Genomic DNA, 18,033 nt, shown 5'->3' with positions numbered 1-18,033 from the left:
ACTCGGATCAAGGCTCAAAAGCAGGAATTTAATGTTACCACAAGCATCTTTTTCATGGTTCAGAAATGGAGTTTGTTCCTTACTTTGACCAGGAACACAAGTTGGTTTATTGCATCGATGTCGAAGGTTTGATGGTTCAATATAAAAAAAAATCCAATATGATCCAGCGCAATGGCGTCTTGTTATAGATTCTTTAACAAAAAGTCTCAAAGCAGTTTTACTTTACAACGGCGGCGTTTTTTTACGCTTCCATCCCTGTAGATGATTCCGTACACTCGAAGGAAACCTACGAGAACTTCGATTTGGGTCTTCGTAAGCTTAAATATGAAGACCACGGTTGGCAAGTGTGTGGGGATTTGAAGGTCTCGTGCATGCTGCTCAGGCAACAAGCTGGGTATACCAAATACCCTTGTTCGCTGTGTTTGCGGGACAGTTGAGACCAAAAAATCACTGGATCAAGGAGAGATGGCAGCCGAGGGTGCTCAGAGTCGCTGAAAAAATATCCTCCGAGAAACTTTGATACCTGCCTATAAAATGTTTCTACCATCTCTCCACATAAACTTTGGCTTCATGAAGCAATTCATAAAATCACTTCCAAGAGATGGGGTCCAAGTGGTGACCAAGCTTCCAAGCCTCTCGGAGGCAAAATTGTAGGAAGGTGTGTTCGTCAGACCAGACATTAGAAGGCTTATAGCTGATAAAGAGTTTGTCAATACCATGACGGATCCTGAAAAAGAAGGGTGGATTGCATTTAAAGAGGTCGTAGATACATTTTTAGGCAATGAAAAAGATCCTGACTACAAAACGATCGCCGGACGAAGGCTGAAAATATTTCAAGCTTTAGGTTGCCTGATGAGGTTGAAAGTTCCTCCATTCCCACGACGACAACTTTCCTGAAAATTTGGGAGCTGTGAGTGAAGAGCAAGATGAACGATTCCACCTGGACATTAAAGAGATGGAAAAAAGATACCAGGGAAAATGGAGCATTACAATGATGGCAGACTACTGTACGATGCTTCAGGGAGTCCTTCCAGATGCTCCTCACAACCGTAAATGTACCAAGAGGAGCCTGACACGGAACAAAAATCGATATTAGTGAGCTCATTTCAGTTCAAAAATGATTTTCATGAAAAATTTGTAACAAAAAATTAGTTTTATAAGACTATATTTTCATTTATTTCATGGTATTACCTTATTTAACAAAGTTACATGATGTCCTATGACAAAATGGAAGTAATGTTCGGATTTAGCGCACCAAAAAACATAAAGATTACATGGAATATCCAAAGCAGCTCTTGAAATGTTACTTTTGCTCCTGTGTAATCTTTAGGCACCATGACGGAGGTCAATAGTGATTACACCCAGCAATATAAGAGGCTCATAAGCGACTCTGGGACTCACGTCTCCTGTGTAATAATTCACTTATTTTGGTGTAAATTACTTCTAGATTTATTTTCACATTAATGATATTTCTCTCTGGGAAGTAATTACCGTTCAGGATTAATAATGGCGTCTTTCTCCGCGGTTTAGTATTTGTCTTATTAGACAATAAATCTGAGGCCACCTTTGCTCACAACCCAATTAGGCACAAACATCCGTCCCGTTCATCAAGGTGTTTACTCCGGAATTCTGATATAAAACAACTTGCAAAATTCACAAATTCATCAAAATTTATACGACTTTAGTCCCTGACTGGAGGAAAAGGAATTAGGCGAATCTCACGCCAGCGGTGCCTCCATTAAGACTGGTCTGCACAATGGCAATCTTAAGGAAATGGGCCCATTGTCTTAAAACTGCTGCAAAAAAAATGGACTTTAGACAAATATTTATAGTAGAACTCTGGTTACATTAAAAAACAATTAAGTGTATTGCAAACATTTTGCAATGTTACTCTTTAATAAGACAACTCCTTTAAATAAAGCATATCCCCTTCCAAACAGTTTTACTCGCAGAATTAGGGGTAATTTTCAGTGTAACGGGCTTACTGGAAGCTACGGGGAGAAAATTTGCATCCAGCCATTGCGGTGGTGCAAGAAGCGGCTACAGTCATTATTCGTACAGTGAGTGCCGATGTAATCACGCCCTACCACAAGTGATTGACAGCCTGTTCTGCAGCTCACCTGTGCAGCAAGTGTGTGCATTGTGTATAGCATGTGTGTGCATCCAGTGTGTGCAGCAAGTGTGTGCATCATGTATAGCATGTGTGTGCATCGAGTGTGTACAGCAAGTATGTGCATCGTGTATAGCATGTGTGTGCAGCATGTGTGTGCATCGAGTGTGTGCAGCAAGTGTGTGCATCGAGTGTGTGCATTGATATGTGTAGCATGTGTTTGCAATGAGTGTGCGCAGAATGTGTGTGCAGCTCGCCTGTGCTGCGAGTGTGTGCAGTGATGTGTGTAGCATGTGTTTGCAGAGTGTGTAGGCAGCAATGTGTTTGCAAAGATATGTGTAGCATGTGTGAGCATTGAGTGTGTGCAGTGGGTTCATAGAGAAGGCTGTTGAGTGGAGTGATGACTGTAACCTCTCCCTGCACTGCCCTGATAACCAAAATCCAGAGGCTACAAGGAGAATAAATTTCATTTTCTCCCTGCAGCGACTGCTCCAAGGCTATGTGCTCACGTTGTGGATACTCTGCGGATCCGCAGCGTTTTTTGAGGTGCAGAAACGCTGCAGATCCGCAATTGATTTACAGTACAATGTAAATCAATGAGAAAAAAAAATGCTGTGCACACTTTGCGGAAAATCCGCTGCGGAAACGCTGCGGTTTAAAAGAAGTAGCATGTCACTTCTTTTTTGTGAATCTGCAGCGTTTTTGTACCGATTCCATTATAAAAAACCGCAAGGGTAAAAAACGCAGCAAATCCGCAAGAAAACCGCCGCAAAAACGCACAAAAAACGCGGCAAATCCGCAGGTGCGTTTTCTGCCAGGAGAGGTAGAATCCGCACCAGAAATTCCTAAGCCTAATCCGCAACGTGTGCACATAGCCCAAATGGTTTAAATGGTATTTACCTGCATGTTCTCCTATATCTGCAGGTAAATCACATTTCTGGATGCGACAGGATCCCTTTAATGATTCCAGTGTCTAACCAATTTGATAATGTGGCATTCTAGCAGAAAGGGAAGATAAAGAAACATCTGTATTTACTAATATGATGTAACTGCTGATGAGCCCCTCAGACAATGTATCACTCCTCTTCCACCATTACTCTCATTTCTTCTTCATTGTACATTAGGAGACGACGCTCAGATTTTCTTTACTTGTCTAACAAGATACTGGAGTCTGTTCTGCATTCTGATACAGAAGTCGGGTAAATAATTGATCTTTCGTCCTCCACCTCCTCCGATTCTTCCTGCGTGCAGTGATAGGAGGCTTCGCCCAGTTATAGCTGAAAAGCCTTGTTACATTGTGTCAAAGAGCGGCAGTGCTTCATTCTCATGTCTCTTTTGACCTTCTGTAAAATAACTAGAGATAAAAAAAAATCTTTATAAAGCTTCTTCCCTAGATCATCCAGGAGGTGGAATCCACCAATCCATCACAAACCTTCTTCGCCCTGATGACTTAAATCTACTTTTTCCATAGAGAAGGACTCAATCCTATGTATCATCGGTGATACTAAAGCATGAGGTCGCTATTGATGAGACCTGGAAACCCAACTGCAATGGAAAACTGATTAATACCCACACGGCAGTGAGCATGTGCGCAAACCACATACGGAGACGCACTGCTAGATAATGACGACCATCAGAAGAAAAAAGAGGCGCTAATAAGTCTCACAACGTATACATTTTATTGCAAATAATAATGAAAAAATAATTACTCAGTAAATGCATAGTGCCCAAAATTGGACCACAACTTCTATATATATAGATATCTATATATATATATATAGATATATATATATCTATATATATATATATAGATATCTATATATATATATATCTATATATATATATATATATATATATATATAGATATCTATATATATATATAGATATATATAGCACAGACCAAAAGTTTGGACACACCTTCTCATTTAAAGATTTTTCTGTATTTTTATGACTTTCATGACAAGAGTGTACAAAGCAGTCATCAAAGCAAAAGATGGCTACTTTGAAGAACCTAGAATATAAGACATATTTTCAGTTGTTTCACACTTTTTTGTTAAGTATATAATTCCACATGTGATAATTCATAGTTTCGATGCATTCAGTGTGATTTTACAATTTTCATAGTCATGAAAATACAGAAAAATCTTTAAATGAGAAGGTGTGTCCAAACTTTTGGTCTGTACTGTATATATAGATATGCGGTTGAAACTATAAATATAAAGACACATCTGCAGGTTTTTCTCAATATCTGACATGAAATCAGAATAAACCTTTCCCGTTTTAGGACAATTAGGATTACCATAATAATTAATATTTGCTAAGCTCCAGAATAATAAGAGTCAGAGAATGTTTTAAGACATTTTTATTACTTTCTGCAAAGTCAAAAGTTTCCGTCCATTTCATTAGTATTTGGTCCCATTGCCCTTAACCTGAATGACTTGGGTCACACGTTTGGGTCTCCTTCCATGAGCTTCTCACAATAATTGGTCGGAATTTCATCCTAATTGACCTAAAACGGGAAAGATTCTGATTTCATGTCAGTTATTGAGAAAAACCTGCAGACGTGTCTTTATATATAGTGGATGGAAACTTTTGGTTTCAACTGTATGTAAAAATGCAGAGGTTGCAAAGAAAAACGAATCCAAATGTGTCTGTGATTATTGCAATGAGAATAGTATTCAAAAATAGTAACAAGCAAAGTACTTCCATGAAGTGATGCACCAAAATAGGGATGTGTATAGTGTGGATGCCAAGCCCCTACACGCGTATCACCCAAGCTTCATCAGGGGGCTTGTCTATGGGCAAAGTGGGGGTATTTATAGAGGAAGAAATTAGCAGTGACTAATAGACTAACAGGATACACATACATCCAATAAACCAATGGTGAATATAAACACGTCGTCTTATTGGAGCCAATAGTGTAATGTGCCCCAAAAATGTATAAACAATGTAGCCAATCAGAAGACTTCTAATGGACTGGAAGCTGAATCATGTGACCAGGAAGTTGAAAAGAGCCAAAGACGGCTGACGAATATGCATACACGCCTGGGTGAAGGAAGAGAAGAAAAGAACCTTGGAATAATTGTCCAATGGTGCGTTGGGGTTGTTGTCAACAACAAAGACCACGCGTGTGGCGCATGCGCAGCTGGTGTCCGCCCCTCGGGGAGCTTCCGCCCACCAGGACTACAGACCAATATGTGCAACATCACTAGGGGAATTGTTTCATGGGAGACACAAGCATGCTTCTGCATGAGGTGGCTGGCCGAGCCGGAGATCCAGGCAGGAGACAAACCTGCGCATGCGCTCATGGTCAGTGCGAAGAACATAGTGTAGTGCGCAGACTACAAGTGACAAAAAGACATTTAAAACTAAGTGACATTTAACAGAAGCGAGCGATACTAAGATGCAATGTAGATGTTGGCTAAAGCATCAAAACATATAAATATTTGTCTGTCATATGTGAACAGCGGCCACAAATACTCTAAGGTTCTGTGATACTAAATATATGTAGGTAATCACAATGGAATAAAGCGTCACGTGCCTATGGGTATATTATAACTATAACACCCCTAACAGCTGAGGAAATCTGCAATGATCAGATCCTCAGGAATCCATGGAAAAATAAAGAAAATCTCTATATTAGAGATGAGGGGGATCGACTTCATCTAAAATGTCCCAAAATTTGTGAAGAATTCTCCTCTGACATGCGCTCCCACTAGCGCCACCATATTCCCCAGCGCTGTACAGCAATCACAATCCACTGAGCCAACATGCCGCCCTATATATAGCACAGTACTAACCACTGAGCCACTGCGCTACCCAAGTCATAAAGCATACTAACCACTGAGTCACCGCGCTACCCAATATATATATAGCACAATGCTATCCACTGAGCTGCCCAATTCATAAAGCATAATGCTAACCACTGAGCCAAATGCTGACTGCTAACCACTGAGCCACTGCACTACCCAATTCATAAAGCATACTAACCACTGAGCCAACCTGTTGACCCTGTATCATGTGCCGCCTCCAATGTGACCATATCAGAATAGTCAGTGTCAGCCTCACTCACAGATAACCCAGAGGGAAAAGAAGATGAAGTGGAGTCTTCGGTGGAGTTGGTGCAGATACAGGGAGGCCACAGAGTGAAGAGTACAAGAGTTTATCATTGTTAACCCCTTTTAGGGCAGACTCAATTCTCACCCCACTCGCCTCCTCACCCCTCTGTCCCCCTCTCACCCCTTCATGAATTGAATGATGCATGTGACTGTGGGGTATTGGGACATGTCCAGCATTAATGTGTCATTGTATCCTGCATTAATGTGTCACTGTGTCCTGCATTAATGTGTCACTGTGTCCTGCATTAATGTGTCATTGTGTCCAGCATTAATGTGTCATTGTGTCCAGCATTAATGTGTCATTGTGTCCAGCAATAATGTGTCATTATGTCCAGCATTAATGTGTTATTGTATCCAGCATTAATGTGTCATTGCAACCAGCATTAATGTGTCATTGCAACCAGCATTAATGTGTCATTGTGTCCAGCATTAATGTGCCATTGTATCCAGCATTCATGTGTCATTGTGTCCAGCAATAATGTGTCATTGTATCCAGCATTAATGTGTAATTGTGTCCAGCATTAATGTGTCATTGTGTCCAGCATTAATGTGTAATTGTGTCCAGCATTAATGTGTCATTGTATCCAGCATTAATGTGTCATTGTGTCCAGCAATAATGTGTCATTGTATCCAGCATTAATGTGTAATTGTGTCCAGCATTAATGTGGCATTGTGTCCAGCATTAATGTGTCATTGTGTCCAGCATTAATGTGTGAGTGTGTCCAGCATTAATGTGTGATTGTGTCCAGCATTAATGTGTCATTGTTTCCAGCATTAATGTGTCATTGTGTCCAACATTAATGTGTCATTGCACCCAGCATTAATGTGTCATTGTGTCCAGCAATAATGTGTCACTGTGTCCAGCATTAATGTGCCATTGTGTCCAGCATTAATGTATCATTCTTAGTGAAGCCCATTTATTCCAGTGACTGATGATTCTTCCTCACACCGCGCAGCCGCAGTTTACTCCACTTAATATATTGTTTACTTTGTGCAAAAATTGTGCACCACCAATATCACATGTGTGACCACGCCCCTTCCTATATAAACCACACCCTTTTAGTGAAAGCCACACCCACTTATCAGATCGGACACCGAACATCTGTGAAACCCCCAATAAATATGGTGCAATTTATGAAAGACAGTTTTATTTTGCACAAATTGTGGCAGAACTGAGAATGATCTCGCTACCTGTGCACTGATGTCTGTGTCGTCATCATCACCATTGCTCGCACTTATCAGCTCTTTAGTCTTAGCTCATATATAATGGAAGCCATGACGCACAGCCCCCAGCATAGAATGCACACCAGCAGCACCAGGGAGACCCCACTGACTCATTACGGGGTCCGGTGGGTTCTTATGAGGTTTGCTGAGATGTCATCATGCAGCGGATCAGATCCTGACTTCAGAACTTGTATTTTCCTTCCTGTTTTTGTTTTGTTTCCTCCTAATTGTGTGAAAGTATTTTTAGCCATTAATTAGCTGTTAATATCATATCTGAACATGTGTTACTAACACTTGCTTTACTGCAAGCTGCCATCTGCATATGGAGCGTTCCCAGCAGAGCAAAGTCTGAGATGGATTACTGATCCTCCATCACAACCAGCAGGAATCACCGAAATGCTGCGAAACCAACCACAAGGCAAAACAACCGGCGAGTGCCGCTCTGAAGCACCAAGCAACGTCCGGGAAGGGGCCAAGCTGCTGTGATCGGAAAGTAACAGATCAAGGTCATCACTAACACCTTGTCTATAGAGATGAGCAGGATGCCGTCCGTAGAGGCGAACACTGCCCTGGTCCGCACCAGACTGGCACCCGGACCAGGCCAGCGAGGATCCTTGGGATCAACTCTACTTGTCTAAATTCTCACTTCCTTCATCCAGTGAGGACAGAAATATAAAGGCTGTGATTTATTTGCAAAATTTCCTCAAGGAGAGAAATAAGGATATTTGCGAAGTCTCCATAAATGCTCCTCACATAAAGGTTTACAGCAATCTCCCTCCACACATCTTCCATCTTGTCCTTGTCAATCATTCCTCCACAGGATGGATGTATCTTCTTAAAGATCTTTATTTTGGCCACTTCGACATGAAGTGTTCTGATCAATGCGCTGGATACACACAACCCCTGGCAAAAATGATGGAATCACCGGCCTTGGAGGATGTTCATTCAGTTGTTTAATTTTGTAAAAAAAAAGCAGATCACAGACATGGCACAAAACTACAGTCATTTCAAATGGCAACTTTCTGGCTTTAAGAAACACTAAAATCAAGAACAAAAAATGTGGTAGTCAGTAATGGTTACTTTTTTTTAACCAAGCATAGGGGAAAAAATTATGGAATCACTCAATTCTGAGGAAAAAAATATGGAATCACCCTGTAAATTTTCATACCCAAAAATAACACCTGCATCAAATTAGATCTGCTCGTTATTCTGCATCTAAAAAGGAGCGAATAGACCTTGGAGAGCTGCTGCACCAAGTGGACTGACATGAATCATGGCTCCAACACCAGAGATGTCAATTGAAACAAAGGAGAGGATTATCAAACTCTTAAAAGAGAGTAAATCATCACATAATGTTGCAAAAGATGTTGGTTGTTCACAGTCAGCTGGACCAAATACAAACAACATGGGAAGGTTGTTAAAGGCAAGCATACGAGGGGCGATCCAAAAGTAATGATAATCGGTTATTTCTATTGCACACAGAAATTAAAATAAAATGTTTTCTTCTCTCTTAGGTACCCACTAGTCCAGGAAAAAAAAATCACTTAAATAGACCACGATTCCCGGGAGCTACATTCATTTGAATATGAACTGCCGAGGAGTGAACATCAAAATGGAAAAAAACGAGCTCAGAGCTGTCATCAAATACCTCTGCTTGAAAAAAATGACTACCAAAGACATACACAGCCACTTGGTGGAAACAATGGGGGACTCTTCTCCATATTCCACAGTTGCATGCTGGGCCAAGGAATTTAAGCTGGGAAGAACATCGACGGAAGTTGAACATCGTGAAGGACGCCCATCCACGTCCCTCAATGAAGAAAACGTGAAAAAAGTTGAAGAAGTTGTATTGGCAGATCGAAGAGTGACTATCAGGCATGTAGCTGAGGTCACAGGGATCTCATATGGCAGTATTCAAAGAATCCTTGCAAAAGAATTGCATATGAGAAAGGTCTCCGCGCGTTGGGTGCCAAAAATGTTAACCGACGAACAAAAGAAGAAACGAGTTGACATTTCAATAGCAAATCTCGAAAAGTTCCAAGCAGACAAGGAAAATTTTTTGTCACGTTTTTTGACCATGGACAAGACCTGGATCCACCACATTGATCCCGAAACTAATCAACAATCGATGACGTGGAAACGAGCCGACGAACCAACGCCGAAGAAATTCAAAGTGTCAAGCTCAGCAGGGAAGGTTATGGCGTCCGTTTTTTGGGACGCTGAAGGAATTATTATGGTGGACTATTTGGAGAAGGGAGCCACTATTACGGGCTCCTAGTACACAAATAAGAAGATTGTGGGAGGCTATCAAGCAGAAAAGGCGCGGCAAACTGCGGGCTGGAATGCTGTTTCACCAAGATAACGCGCCGGCTCACAAAGCTGCAGTTGCCATGGCTGCCATTCAAGAAGCGGGCTTTGAACTGGTGGAACACCCCCCCCTATTCACCAGATCTAGCCCCCAGTGACTTCTTTCTCTTTCCTCGGCTCAAGGAACACCTCTGGGGCAAGAAATTTAACGACAATAGCGACGTGATAACCGCTGTTGGGGATTTTTTTGAGGATCAAGAATTTTTTTCGAAGGGAATTCTAAGTTTAGAAAAGAGATGGACTAAATATATAGACTTGTTAGGAGACTATGTAGAAAAATAAATTTATTTTTTTACTATATTCATTGTGTTTAGTATTGATTATCATTACTTTTGGATCGCCCCTCGTACTGGGAGACCAAGGAAGACATCAAAGCATCAAGACCAGAAGCTTAAAGCAATATGTCTCCAAAACAGGAAATGCGCAACAAAACAAAGGAGGAACGAATGGGTAGAAACTGGAGTCAACGTCTGTGACCGAACTGTAAGAAACCGCCTAAAGGAAATGGGATTTACATACAGAAAAGCTAAACGAAAGCCATCATTAACACCTAAACAGAAAAAAACAAGGTTACAATGGGCTAAGGAGAAGCAATCGTGGACTGTGGATGACTGGATGAAAGTCATATTCAGTGATGAATTGCGAGTCTGCATTGGGCAAGGTGATGATGCTGGAACTTTGGTTTGGTGCCGTTCCAATGAGATTTATAAAGATGACTGCCTGAAGAGAACACGAAAATCTCCACAGTCATTGGTGATATGGGGCTGCATGTCAGGTAAAGGCACCGGGGAGATGGCGTCATTACATCATCAATAAATGCACAAGTTTATGTTGATGTTTTGGACACTTTTCTTATCCCATCAATTGAAAGGATGTTTGGGGATGATGAAATCATTTTTCAAGATGATAATGCATTCTGCCATAGAGCAAAAACTGTGCAAACATTCCTGGAAAAAAGACACATAAGGTCAATGTCATGGCTGCAAATAGTCCGGATCTCAGTCCAATAGAAAATCTTTGGTGGAAGTTGAAGAAAATGGTCGATGACAATAATCCAACCTGCAAAGCTGATCTGGCAACAGCAGAGAACGTTGGAGCCAGATTGATGAAGAGTCCTGTGTGACCCTCATTAAGTCCAGGCCTCAGAGACTGCAAGATGCTATAAAAGCCAGAGGAGGTGCAACAAAATACCAGTGATGTGTTGGAGGGTTTTTTGTTTGTTTTTCATGACTCCATAATTTTTTCCGCAGAATTGATTCCATAATTTTTCCCCTATGCTTGGTTAAAAAAAGTAACCATTACTGACTACCACATTTTTGTTCTTGATTTTAGTGTTTCTTAAAGCCAGAAAGTTGCCATTTGAAATGACTTTAGTTTTGTGCCACGTCTGTGATCTGCTTTTCTTCTACAAAATTAAACAACTGAATGAACATCATCCAAGGCCGGTGATTCCATCATTTTTGCCAGGGGTTGTAGTAACTAGAAACATCCCATGCTGCACATGAGATCGAACAACTTTATATTGGTGGACGCCCAATGGTCGGCAGAAGGGATTGCTACACAGTGACTTCTTCTCCTTCATCTACATAGTAACATAGTTAGCAAGGCCGGAAAAGACATTTATCCGTCCAGTTCTGCCTTTTATAAGACGTTAATGAGTCTGCCCTTCACTTACAGACACATGATTTGTAACAAATCCAAACTTTTTAGGATTTTATCTGCTCGAATGCAGCAGGATGATTGTCCACCGCTATCCTGGACACCCTCATGGGTTGGGAAGGGGCTTATACTCACCTTTGTTCACCTGTTCTTATGCTGCCTCCATCTCAGATTACCTGCTCATGGTACGCAGCGTCGGCCCCTGTAAGGGACGGTGTGTGACCAGTCACAGGCCTCAGATTGGAGTCCGTGGCAAAACGGAAGGGTCAGAAGATGAAGAGTGGAAGAGTTAGCTGTGGCAACTGTGGAGGAGGCGGCAGAAGAACAAGTGACCAAGGGTGAATATAAATGTATATACAGTATATATATATTTATAATATTGTAACTAATTTCCTTCCATCATAGCAATCAGGGCAGTTTGGATTTGGATTGAACGGAATCTGTTGGCCGATCTATAGAGAATGCCAGAATCAATTTTCCGGAGAATTTCCTCATCTCTACTTATCTTTTGTCATCTGTAGACCGATACCAGACAGATAATAAAACATTTTGAACAGTAAACTGTGGGCGGATTAATCCCATGTCTAAAAAGAAAGAACGTACAGAAGCGCCATGAGGTTCGCACGTCCGGAGACCCCAGAGTGTTTGTAAGAACCAATAAGGAGGGTCCCGGTGTGATGTAGGGCCGGCACCACACATGTAATGAACAGCACCGCCAGAGCCGCCGGCGCCCAGCAATCGTGCGCTCATACAGGAGGGACCCGTCAGTACAGACTTTTGGGCTTTTTGGGATTCTTTTTATGGCTTCATTAATTATTGAACATGCACAAAATGTCACACGCTGGAAAGCGCTGTATCAAATGAAATATCTGCTGAGCAACATAGTGTCCATAGGGTCAAGTAACCACAAAGGCTTCAAAGAACCAAATGATACCAAGAATGTAAAATGACCTGTAGACAGATATTGTATCTCTCCCATATTCCGGGGTTTACAGCAGTGTTTGAGACTTTTGAGGAGTGAGAGCTGCCGGATGCCTTTTACATCCCCCCCAATAATGAACTTAGACTGGTCGGTCCTGATTGGTGTCTGGTCTATGACGGCGCCCACTGCTGAAAGACCTTTAGATGCTTCTTTCTAACTTTACACCACTTTTTTTTAGTTACGGTTGCTTAGAATTTGTTATATACCAAACTTTTGTCGTTTGTGTTGGCATTTTTGCTCTTGTCCTTTTGGCCGTGCAATCTTGTCCAAGGAGCCCCTGGAAGTGTGTAAAGCACGTAATGAATATGGTGCAAGACCAGATTGTGGCGGCACCTCTTATAATAAGATAGCCGGGCACCTTACAGTACCTGACTGATGTAGGGGACCCTCCTATACAATAATTATTGGGGGCTGAGTGGCATCAAGCACTAATGTATCTAAATCGATTGCCATTTTGCATAAACATAATGAACCCGTCACAACTTCAAAGTGAATGTCTAATATTAACATCATGTTCTGAATCATTTTAAGATAAATATCAGGTTTTTTTTCAGAAACAGAGCCCCAAATCCTCCGTCTAGATTAGGGTCAATCTAATGGTAAAAGAGAGTTCCTGCAGCCGCCACTAGAGGGAGCTCAGGAGCTCATTAAATACCGCAGCTGCAGAAATCTGTACAATAGAGAAAAACAGCACAATGTGAATGAGATCAATCAAATTCACTTTGAAGCTGAAAAAAAAATGGTTTCACAAATAAAATATGACTTTTAATGTCTCGTCGGCCATCTCTGTACCTGTCTTGTTGCCGTCAGCCCTCCGATCGGCTCTTCTCTCTCTTTTACCATCTGTCTCCTTTCTCCCATTTTCGCGATGCCCTTCATTTACGTGGGACTTCATGAACAGAAGACCCGGCCCGGAGCAAAATCAAAGGAAGATAAAAGATAGAAGAACTGATCGGAGGACTGGTGGCAGCGGTGGGACAGGCACCGGGATCGGCAAGGAGAGGTATAATTTGTTTTTTTAATCACTTTTCCAGCTGATTTAATTTGCATCTAATATATTCAATGTAAATCTAATTTCCCCACAGAATTGAGCAGAAATTCCCAAATCAAATTTCACGCGATTCGATCAATTCTAGATCTGATGAAAAAAGCAATTAGGAGCGAGCGCGCGCATTTGTCCAATCAGAATCTGCCTGGAGCTTTCCGAGGTGTTGACGTTCCATAGGCAGAGGCCCATAGTGCCTGCCACCCCCTACCCAGGCCCCAGGGATGGCTGTCTGCTGGCAGTGAGATCTTTTATTGCATTATTGGTGATACTTGGTGCAATGATGATATTTTCACAGCCCGGTTATGTTTTTTGCTCGGATTCTTTCTCCGCTGGTCGCGACTTTTGATCTAACGCTTCTGTCATTCCTTCCTCTGCTGTTGATATTTTATCCAATCTCTTCTGTTTTTTTTTCCACTTGCTGAATTGTAGATGAAGAGCAGCAGCGACCTCTAGTGTTCAGTCCACAGCACAACAAGGGGGAGAATCTGGTCCCTTCTGTCAGGTGCAAAATGCTCAGAACTAGAACAATCCTGGGCGCTGCGTCGCCTCTTCATCGCGCACTTTGCATCTCATTTGTCGCCTGCGCTGAATCATCTATGGTGTGCATGAGTGACGTTTAACCCTGTGCTGGCTGATGTTTGCAGTTTAGCATCTTCTCTAGTAATCAATTACTATAAACCCACATATAATGATATCAAGTCCAGGGGTGTAAAAAGGGAGTGCAGGGGTTGCAGCTGCACCTCCTGGGGGGAGTAAATGGTCCTTCGGCCCTTATGAGAAGATCGATACTATTAAAGACCCCTGATAGTTGGGGGCTCCTGTGTGAGATTTTGCATTGGAGCCCATAAATTTCAAGTTAAACCGTGGATGTAAATCTATATTCGCTATAGATCTATATTCTTATTTTGCTGCAGTCTGGTACGAAAAGAACAAAGCTAACAAATTTGTATCACTAAAAAGCCTTAAGGCATTCACCTAAAATATGAAGATTCCTACAGAGAGGAGCAATCTCCACTGGCTCAATCCACAGCAGCAATGGCTGCAAGAGACATGGCAACTAGAAGATGGTAACTTTGCAGAGTTGGATACACAGTGTCCATTCTCTTGGACATGAATCAATTTCCTGCCATCACCATGACTGATGTCCTGTCCAGCCACATCCACATCACAAAGTCCTGTCCAGTCACATCCTCCTCACATAGTCCTGTCGCATTCACATCACAAAGTCCTGTCCAGCCACATCCACATCACAATGTCCTGTCCAGCCACATCCTCATCACAATGTCCTGTCCAGTCACACCCACATCTCAATGTCTTCTCCAGCCACATCCACATCACAATGTCCTGTCCAGCCACATCCACATCACAATGTCCTGTCCAGTCACATCCACATCACAATGTCCTGTCCAGTCACATTTACATCACAAAGTGGTGTCCAGTCACATTCACATCACAATGTCCTGTCCAGTCACACCCACATCTCAATGTCCTCTCCAGCCACATCCTCATCACAATGTCCTGTCCAGCCACATCCTCATCACAATGTCCTGTCCAGCCACATCACAATGTCCTGTCCAGCCACATCCTCATCACAATGTCCTCTCCATCCACATAACAATGTCCTGTCCAGTCACATCCACATCACAATGTCCTGTCCAGCCACATCCACATCTCAATGTCCTGTCCAGTCACATCCACATCACAATGTCCTGTCCAGCCACATCCACATCACAATGTCCTGTCCAGTCACATCCACATCACAATGTCCTGTCCAGCCACATCCACATCTCAATGTCCTGTCCAGTCACATCCACATCACAATGTCCTGTCCAGCCACATCCACATCTCAATGTCCTCTCCAGCCACATCCTCATCACAATGTCCTGTCCAGCCACATCCTCATCACAATGTCCTGTCCAGCCACATCACAATGTCCTGTCCAGCCACATCCTCATCACAATGTCCTCTCCATCCACATAACAATGTCCTGTCCAGTCACATCCACATCACAATGTCCTGTCCAGCCACATCCACATCTCAATGTCCTCTCCAGCCACATCCTCATCACAATGTCCTGTCCAGCCACATCCTCATCACAATGTCCTGTCCAGCCACATCACAATGTCCTGTCCAGCCACATCCTCATCACAATGTCCTCTCCATCCACATAACAATGTCCTGTCCAGTCACATCCACATCACAATGTCCTGTCCAGCCACATCCACATCTCAATGTCCTGTCCAGTCACATCCACATCACAATGTCCTGTCCAGCCACATCCACATCACAATGTCCTGTCCAGTCACATCCACATCACAATGTCCTATCCAGCGACATCCACATCACAATGTCCTGTCCAGCCACATCCACATCACAATGTCCTGTCCAGCCACATCCACATCACAATGTCCTGTCCAGCCACATCCACATCACAATGTCCTCTCCAGCCACATCCACATCACAATGTCCTGTCCAGCCACATCCACATCACAATGTCCTGTCCAGCCACATCCACATCACGATGTCCTGTCTAGTCACATCCTCATCACAATGTCCTGTCCAGCCACATCCACATCACAATGTCCTGTCCAGGCACATCCACATCGCAATATCATGTCCAGTCACATCCTCATCACAATGTCCTGTCCAGCCACATCCACATCACAATGTCCTGTCCAGCCACATCCACATCACAATGTCCTGTCCAGCCACATCCACATCACAATGTCCTGTCCAGCCACATCCACATCTCAATGTCCTCTCCAGCCACATCCACATCTCAATGTCCTCTCCAGCCACATCTACATCATAATGTCCTGTCCAGCCACATCTACATCACAATGTCCTGTCTAGTCACATCCTCATCACAATGTCCTGTCCAGCCACATCCACATCGCAATGTCCTGTCCAGGCACATCCACATCGCAATATCATGTCCAGTCACATCCTCATCACAATGTCCTGTCCAGCCACATCCACATCACAATGTCCTGTCCAGCCACAGCCACATCACAATGTCCTGTCCAGTCACATCCACATCACATATCTCCATCCTGGGCAGCCATGCTTCTATCCTCAGGGTGCAGATCTGAGGGTCTCCTGGAAGCCTTGTTAGTCTGCACCCCTGAAATCTGCAGCTCCACGAAATCTCCTTTCTCAGAATTGCACAACAGCTGTAGTGGGCTGACCTGACAGCTTATGGATCAGAGGGGTCTGAAAGGTTAACTATTGGTTGGAGACCCCCACAGAAAGTATCAGAAGGCAAATCCCTCCTGCTGATGATCACATTGCATCACAGCCTTCCACACAAGTAACTTTCCCCCAATAGCCCCAGACCCTCCGCACCAGTGTAGCCCCCATTATGTCTCTGCCTACTTACAGTTTGCAGCTGATGCCAGGTGACACAGGGCAGGCAGCAGGCACAGGCAGGCACACAACACTTTTATATCCGAATCCATGTCACTGGCTGTGAATGGTGCAGTTTATGTGTATTATCCCCAGGTCTGTGTGTGGTGGATGCTCAGACAAAGCCTTGACTGTCAGCATCATCCAGAGAGCCCAAGCTGAGCTGCAGACATCCCTGGCACTGACTCCTTAAAGGGAGACACATCCAAAGGCAATGGATCCGCTGCTGAGAGGTGCAGGTGGCTGAGCAGGAGGCAGAATCAGCACCAGAGATGGAGGACAGCTCCTTATAGGCAAACACTCTGCTCTCCACCCACAGCCCAGAGCAGGCTACACCCCCAGAGCAGTGCACAGCCCCAGCAACCAGAGCAGGGCTGCAGAGGAGCAGCAGACACTGCTTTGTGCAGAGACTGAAGGGCCATGGAGCAGGTCAGACTCCAGAGCAGGGCTGCAGAGGAGCAGCAGACACTGCTGTGTGTAGAGACTGAAGGGCCATGAAGCAGGTCAGACTCCAGAGCAGGGCTGCAGAAGAGCAGCAGACATATTGCTGTGTGTAGAGACTGAAAGGTCATGGAGCAGGTCAGACTCCAGAGCAGGGCTGCAGAGGAGCAGCAGACACTGCTGTGTGCAGAGACTGAAGGGCCATGGAGCAGGTCAGACTCCAGAGCAGGGCTGCAGAGGAGCAGCAGACATTGCTGAGTGCAGAGACTGAAGGGCCATGGAGCAGGTCAGACTCCAGAGCAGGGCTGCAGAGGAGCAGCAGACACTGCTGTGTGTAGAGACTGAAGGGCCATGAAGCAGGTCAGACTCCAGAGCAGGGCTGCAGAAGAGCAGCAAACACATTGCTGCGTGTAGAGACTGAAGGGTCATGGAGCAGGTCAGACTCCAGAGCAGGGCTACAGACGAGCAGCAGACACCGCTGTGTGCAGAGACTGAAGGGTCATGGAGCAGGTCAGACTCCAAAGCAGGGCTGCAGAGGAGCAGCAGATACATTGCTGTGTGCAGAGACTGAAGGGTCATGGAGCAGGTCAGACTCCAGAGCAAGGCTGCAGAAGAGCAGCAGACACTGCTGTGTGCAGAGACTGAAGGGCCATGGAGCAGGTCAGACTCCAGAGCAGGG

The 18,033-nt window shown here is 43.7% G+C and overlaps 1 protein-coding gene across 1 annotated transcript in view; it reads right to left on the bottom strand.

Annotated features, from left to right (window-relative positions):
• Positions 1-17,175, bottom strand: part of CNTNAP5 (contactin associated protein family member 5) — a 281,715-nt gene extending 264,540 nt beyond the window's left edge. The window contains exon 1 of the mRNA XM_069732659.1: positions 16,888-17,175. Coding sequence (XP_069588760.1) covers positions 16,888-16,966 — 79 coding nt within the window. The 5' untranslated portion in view covers positions 16,967-17,175. The remainder of the gene's footprint in view (positions 1-16,887) is intronic.
• Between the last annotated feature and the right edge of the window lie 858 nt (positions 17,176-18,033).

Source organism: Ranitomeya imitator, chromosome 7, assembly GCF_032444005.1.
Source record: "Ranitomeya imitator isolate aRanImi1 chromosome 7, aRanImi1.pri, whole genome shotgun sequence".
Classification (NCBI taxonomy): Eukaryota; Metazoa; Chordata; class Amphibia; order Anura; family Dendrobatidae; genus Ranitomeya; species Ranitomeya imitator.
The sequence above is the reverse complement of the archived record's forward strand: the minus strand, read 5'-3'. Positions and strand labels throughout refer to the sequence as shown.